The sequence below is a fragment of the Erythrolamprus reginae genome, chromosome 13 (assembly GCF_031021105.1).
Source record: "Erythrolamprus reginae isolate rEryReg1 chromosome 13, rEryReg1.hap1, whole genome shotgun sequence".
Classification (NCBI taxonomy): domain Eukaryota; kingdom Metazoa; phylum Chordata; class Lepidosauria; order Squamata; family Dipsadidae; genus Erythrolamprus; species Erythrolamprus reginae.
In genome coordinates this window covers 13,851,744-13,858,935 of record NC_091962.1, presented here as the reverse complement: position 1 = coordinate 13,858,935, position 7,192 = coordinate 13,851,744, and the positions used below count along the sequence as shown (strand labels likewise).

Genomic DNA, 7,192 nt, shown 5'->3' with positions numbered 1-7,192 from the left:
GCTGGTTCTGAAACCAGAAACTTTCAGAAGCGTTCTAGACTATGAGGAGGTTCAAATCTTCTCTCTCTCTTTCTCTCTCTCCCTCCCTTTGACACTCTCTTTTTCTCCCTTTCTCTCCAAACCCTGATCTGAAATTCAAAATGAAGCCTTCATTCTCCTTCAAATAGAACGCCAGAAGCTGGTTCTGAAACCAGAAACATTCAGAAGTACACTAGCCTATGATGAGGTCCAAATCTTGCAGAATCTCAGATTTTGACTTGAAGATTTACCTCAGCTATCTCAAAAAGACTGGTTTACTTCTCTCCCTCTCTCTCTCCATCCCTTCATCCATCCCTCTCCCCCTCCTTTTAACACTCTCTTTTTCTCCTTTTCTCTCCTGACCTGAAATTCAAAACGAAGCCTTCTAACTTCTTCAGACAGAATGCCAAAAGCTGGTTCTGGCAATCTAGCCTATGATGAGGCTCAAATCTTGCAGAATCTCAGATTCTGACTTGAAGATCTCCTTGCAACCAGGAGTAGATAGTCTTACCTGCTTCCAGAGAGAAGTAGTAAAGACAGGAGAGTCAACCAGAAGCTGATGGCAGTACGGAGAGGAGAAGAACCTTTTATACCATTCTCTCTGCGTCCCCAGGAAGTTGAGACTCATAAAAATTCATTAGGCTTCCTACAATTTTCTTTTCCGGCATTTAAAAGCAGAGGGGTGGGGGGGGAGAGGAAGGACTCCACTCAGCACAAACTGTCACATCGCCCGTTGTGAGGACAATCATCATGTCACCGTAAATATAATAAAAACAATTTATTCTGCGCTCCCCTTTCAAGTTGGTTGACCCGAAGCCAAATGTTTCTGTTTATCTGATCGTGGAAGTAAGCAACACCCACGGGTGGAGAGGAAGGTAAGATTAAAGGTGGAATTTTTTTTTTGTCCTCAGTAGCAACTCAAACAAAAAAACCGACAGCGTTTTCCTTGAATCAGCACAGATAACTTTGACTTCAAGGTGGAGAGCTTGTGACCCTGGAGGTATCCTCGAATCTCCCCAAATACATGGGAAAATGGGAAACGTAACATTCCCAAGGTCTTCGCAACCCAGACACAATTTGTACCTGAGACCCCTTGCTCTGGGTTGAATCTACTCTGGAGTAATGTCTGGAAACATAGAAACATAGAAGTCTGACGGCAGAAAAAGACCTCATGGTCCATCTAGTCTGCCCTTATACTATTTCCTGTATTTTATCTTACAATGGATCTATGTTTATCCCAGGCATGTTTAAATTCAGTTACTGTGGATTTACCAACCACGTCTGCTGGAAGTTTGTTCCAAGCATCTACTACTCTTTCAGTAAAATAATATTTTCTCATGTTGCTTTTGATCTTTCCCCCAGCTAACTTCAGATTGTGTCCCCTTGTTCTTGTGTTCACTTTCCTATTAAAAACACTTCCCTCCTGGACCTTATTTAACCCTTTAACATATTTAAATGTTTCGATCATGTCCCCCCTTTTCCTTCTGTCCTCCAGACTATACAGATTGAGTTTATGAAGTCTTTCCTGATACGTTTTATGCTTAAGACCTTCCACCATTCTTGTAGCCCGTCTTTAGACCCGTTCAATTTTGTCAATATCTTTTTGTAGGTGAGGTCTCCAGAACTGAACGCAGTATTCCAAATGGGGTCTCAGGAGGATAGAGCATCCTGAAGATCCCATCTACATTATGTCTATAGACCCAGGAGCCCCTCCCTTATGAAACCAGGTTGCAACACCTTGGTCTCTTCAGCCTTGAAAGACGGCGCTTAATGGGTGACTTGATCGAAGTGTATAAAATCCTGCATAGGATAGAAAAGGTGGATAGAGGAAAATTATTTTCTCTATCACACAATACTAGGACAAGGGGGCTCTCCCTAAAGCTCATAGGTAAGGACAAATAAAGGGAAATATTATTTCATCTAGAGGGTCGTTGGTTTATGGAATTCACTTCCAGAAGAGGTCATGACAGCTGTCAGCCTTGATAGCTTCAAGGCAGGATTAGACAGATTCATGGATGCCAAGTGTATCGGTGGTTATTGAAACAGATGTCCAAGTGCCGCTGCTATGTAGGTTGAGGCAGGCAGGGTTCCCTTGGGTCCCATTTGTTGGGGGTCAAGGGAAAGGGAGGGTCTTGCCTTCTCTTTCTGCTCAAGATCCCCATGGACAATTGGTGAGCCACTGTGGGACACAGAATGCTGGACTCGATGGGCTTTGGCCTGATTCAGCGGGGCTCTTTTTATGTTATGTTCTTATGTTGACCCCTCACATCCTCGACATAAATTGTTTCAACCTCTACCTTCAAAAAGACTCCATTTTATTTTAATTTATTTTATTGTTTTGTCAAGTACATATTGGTGGTATACAAAGATATAATATTTATATACATGCTACTAGTAAGAGAGAAACATTAGGACGGGATCGAAGGCACGCTGGTGCACTTATGCACGCTCCTTACTGACCTCTTAGGAATTGGGAGAGGTCAACAGTGGACAGTCTAAGGGTAAAGTTTTTGGGGTTAGGGGATGATACTACAGAGTCTGGTAGTGAGTTCCACGCATCAACTACTTGGTTACTAAATTTGTATTTCCTGCAGTCGAGTTTAGAGCATTTTACTTTAAGTTTGTGTCTGTTGTGTGCTCATGTGTTGTTGGGGTTGAAGCTGAAGAAGTCATTGACAGGAAGGACGTTGTAACAGATGATTTTATGGGCTATGCTTGGGTCGTGTTTAAAGCGATGTAGTTCTAAGCTTTCTAAACCTAGGATTGTAAGTCTAGTTGCGTAGGGTATTCTGTTGCGATTGGAGGAGTGGAGGACTCTTCAAGTAAAGTATCTCTGGACCTTTTCTAGTGTGTTTACGTTCAAAATGCAGTGAGTTCCAGACAGATGAGCTGTATTCAAGGATTGGTCTGGCAAAAGTTTTGCATGGTCTGGTTAGTAGTGTGAGATTACCGGAGCAGAAGCTACGTAGGATTAGGTTAACAACTCTTGAGGCCTTTTGGGTGATGTTGTTGCAGTGGGTTTTGGCATTTCGGTCATTTGTTATGAGTAATGCCAAGGTCTTTCACAGAGTGAGGGTTGTCTGCAAGATCTTGTTTGTTCATCTTGTATTTGGTGTCCTGACGAAATATATTTGACTATAGGGCACTGCACACCAAAGCAAGGACATCCCCCCCCCCCGAATGCCATCGCTCTGCTTAACAACTAATTCCCACAACACTGTCAAATAGTTGGCTGTTACTATTATTCCTCTCTTCCTTACTAGTATCTATCTCTTCCGAAATTATTATTATAACCCTGATGTTGTATCTTTCAATTATATTATTTTTATTTGTTTCTTAGTACAACTGGATAGCTTATAGGTAACCTTGACTATCCCTAATGTTGTATCTTTTTATTCTTGATGAATGTATTTTATTCTGTACACTGAGAGCATCTGCATCTAAAACAAATTCCTTGTGTGTCCAATCACATTTGGCCAATAAATAATTCTATTCTATTCTACTCTACTCTGCATTTTAGTCTACTCTACAGTACTTCTATTCTGTTCTATTCTATTCTATAGTATATTCTATTCTATTTTTTCCTCTTCTTTTCTACTTATTCTGTTCTACTCATTCTATTCTACTCCACTCCACATTCTACTCGACTCTTCTGTAGTTCTGTTCTGTTCTACTCTACTCTACTCTACTCCACTCCATTCCACTCTATTCTATTCATTAGAACCTCAGCTCCAGAACCGCAATGTTCAACTTTCTCCATGATGAACTTCATTCCAAACTGTTTATCCCAAATATTTCAACCAATGAAACTTTAATAAGCTTTCCAAGAGCCATGAAAAAAACCTAAGTGTTCTAGAGTGCATTTGGAGTGTTGCAAAAGATCAGAGGACTTCTAAGACAATTCCCTCACTCCCATGGGATTATTTTGGGAGGTGATGGTTCTTAATGGTTCTTCTAAATCCCATCTCCCAGGATCCTCATAAACTGGGCTTGGAGTTTGGTTCAGAAGACGTTGACCCATATAGTGATCAAGAAATAGTGCTCGACCTACCGGCAGCCTGGAATTCTGTACTCTTGGAACCATCTTCAAGGACAGCCCCATGCTGAATACAGTGTAGCAGTCAAGCTGTGTTGTGGTGGTGGTAGTGGTGGTGAGAGCAGGAAATATAGTACCAGTTACTCCTAAGTTTATTTACTGTTTTGGCTCACAGATTCCTAAGCCCTGATAAATATAGTTTGTTGATAAACCTTAGTTAATATGACTTATCAAGGTGGGCATATCCCATATTTCTTTTCTAGAATCACAGAGTTGGAAGGGACTTCTTTATTCGTACTCCTAGTGCTGTACAGAATCTACTGCAGTATCTCTAACAGTTGATCATCCAACTCTCTTGGAAGACATCCTATTTCCTTCTCTCTCCCCCCCCCCTCTCCTTCCCTCTCCCCCTTTCTCTTTGATACTCTCTTTTTCTCCCTTTCTCTCCAAACCCTGTCCTCTATCCTCTGGAATGAACAGGCTGAATAAAAATCAAATCCATCTTTATCAAATAACACTGTTCTAGATTACAGAAGGTCGGACCAGTGATTCTTAATCACTGCTCCTGATGCAACAGGAGCAGAAGAGAAGAAACGTCAGTAGCCATTGAATAATTGAATGAGATTTTTGAAATTCGAAATTATAAACAGGTTATATGAATGCTCCTTTGTGTTAAGCAAGGCTAAGCATTAAATTCATTTACTATTTAATGTTTATCTCCGTGGAAAGAACAAAAGAAGAAACAAGGAAGCAAAGATAAGATCGAAATGACAACCATGTCGCATGAGGCTGACAAAATGCTAAGTCTTCAATTCATAAGTTTATTTCATCTTATTAAAGTAATTTGGGGTAAAGAGATGAGTCTGTGTACAAACGTCTTGTTAATGAAGCCCTGGGGCAAAAGGGGGCGTCTCTAAGCTAGCGGTGGGGACAGAAAAACAGTATAAAAGGAGCTTCTTGTGTTGAGAGCTTTCATCAGCTTCATCTCCTCCTCTTGACTGCTTCTCTCAGAGTCTCTGGTGAGTCCCTTGCATCTTAGATGCCTTTTCTAGGCTGCTATGGCTCTTTGTTTTGTGAATTGGGGTGGGAAGGAAGGAAGGAAGGAGATGGGAAGGGAATCCGAGAAAGGCAGGAGGGAAGGAGAGAGGGAAGGGAGAAGGAAGGGAAGGAAGAGGGGAAGAGGGGAAGAGAAAGAGAGAAAGGGAAGGAAGGAAGAATGGGAGGAAGGGAGGAAGGGATAGAAAAGGGAGGGAGGAAAGAAGGATGGAAGGAAGGAAGGTGGTGGGAAGGGAATCCAAGAAAGGCAGGAGAGAAGGAGAGAGGGAAGGGAGAAGGAAGAGGGAAAGAGAAAGAGAGAAAGGGAAGGAAGAATGGGAGGGAGAGAAGGGAGGGAGGGATAGAAAAGGGAGGGAGGGAGGAAAGAAGGATGGAAGGAAGAAGGAAGGGAGAAAGAAGAGACAAGGAAGGAAGGAGGAAAAGAAAGGGGGAAAAGAAGGAAGGAAGAATAGGAGGGAGAGAAGGAAGGAAGGGATAGAAAAGGGGGAGGGAGGAAAGAAGGATGGAAGGAAGGAAGGAAGGTGAAGGGAAGGGAATCCGAGAAAGGCAGGAGGGAAGGAGAGAGGAAAGGGAGAAGGAAGAGGGGAAGAGGAAGAGAGAAAGGGAAGGAAGGAAGAATGGGAGGGAGAGAAGGAAGGAAGGGACAGAAAAGGGAGGGAGGAAGGAAAGAAAGATGGAAGGAAGAAGGGAGGGAGAAAGAAGAGACAAGGGAGGAAGGAGGTCAAGAAAGTGGAAAACAGAAGGAAGGACAGAAAAGGATAAAAGAAGAGAAAATGAAGGAAGGGAGAAAAAAGAAAGGAAGGAAGTCAAGAAAGAGAATGAAGGAAAAAGAAATCTAAGGGTAAAAGGAGAGGGAAGGAAGGAAGGATTTGAAACAATTCTTATTTTATTATTATTTTTATTTATTCTTTGTCCAATATACAATACATATGAAAGGGAATAGACATTAAGTGATATATAAAAGATAGGAAGTAAAGAGGAAGAGAAGTAGGTGGGAAGGAAAGAATATATATGATAAAAGGGAAAGGAAAGACAATTGTACAGGGGACGAAAGGCACATCAGTGCACTTATGTCTCTTCTTAGGAAGAACCTAGAGAAATGTTTCATTCTGACCTTAAAGAAGCCTTCAGAAAACACGCTTGATCTCAGAATGATATACCTACTTAAATTTCATTCAAATATTAGCAAAAATGTCCAGATTTTGTACAACGGTAGATCAGCCATCAAATGGCTTTCCATCAAGGTGGGAAGTCACGGACCACTAAATTGGGTCCATTTTTTGATCCGCCTAACGGCTAGACTAAACATTATTGCCGTAATCCTGACAGTGTTGCTGTAAAAAGTGCCTTTTGGTCGATCCTCCGACTTATGACCATCATAAACAGCATCCCTGCAGTTGTGTGATCAATATATGTTTGCTTGGAAACTAGATATATTTATGACAGAATCAATAATTGTGGTCCTACATTGAAGACCACCTATCCAGGAAGAGTCATCTTGTTTATTTTTCTCATGCTGTGTGTGAATAACAAAACCCATGGTTCTTCTCCTTCTTCCAACAGCCCTTCCATCCAGCCATGGCTTACTGTGGACCTGCTTGTGCCGTGCCCTCTTGCGCCTCCACCCCATCTGTTGGGTTTGGAGCATGTGGTTCCAAAGGTCTTGGTTGGGGCTACGGAGGTCTCGGCTACGGTTTGGGTCATGGTTGGGGTTACGGTTTGGGTTACGGCCGTGGTTTGGGCTACGGCTACGGAGCTGGAGCCCTGGCTGAATCTTCCGGGAGCCTGGGTACCCTGGGCGGAGTCATCCCCAACTGCATCAACCAGGTCCCACCATCCGAGGTGACCATCCAGCCACCTGCAGTTGTGGTCACCATCCCTGGTCCCATCCTGTCCGCCAGCTGTGAGCCCGTTGCCGTCGGAGGCAACACCCCATGTGCTCCTTTCGGAGGTTATGGAGGTTTCGGAGGTTTCGGACGCTTCGGTGGTGGCTACTACGGAGGCCGCCTGGGACGTCTCGGGCGCCGTGGCAGTATCTGCTCCCTGGGTCGCCGAGGTAGCATCTGCAACCTTCCCTGCTAA

General features: G+C 43.1%; 1 protein-coding gene across 1 annotated transcript; it reads left to right on the top strand.

Annotated features, from left to right (window-relative positions):
• The first annotated feature begins 6,688 nt into the window (after nucleotides 1–6,688).
• On the top strand, nucleotides 6,689–7,192 carry LOC139175560 (ctenidin-1-like). The gene has a single exon (XM_070766718.1). The coding sequence runs from the start codon at nucleotides 6,689–6,691 to the stop codon at nucleotides 7,190–7,192; it is 504 nt and encodes a 167-aa protein (XP_070622819.1).

Excerpts from the sequence above, each read along its gene's own strand:
- LOC139175560 (XM_070766718.1), top strand. The coding sequence starts at position 6,689 with ATGGCTTACTGTGGACCTGCTTGTGCCGTGCCCTCTTGCGCCTCCACC.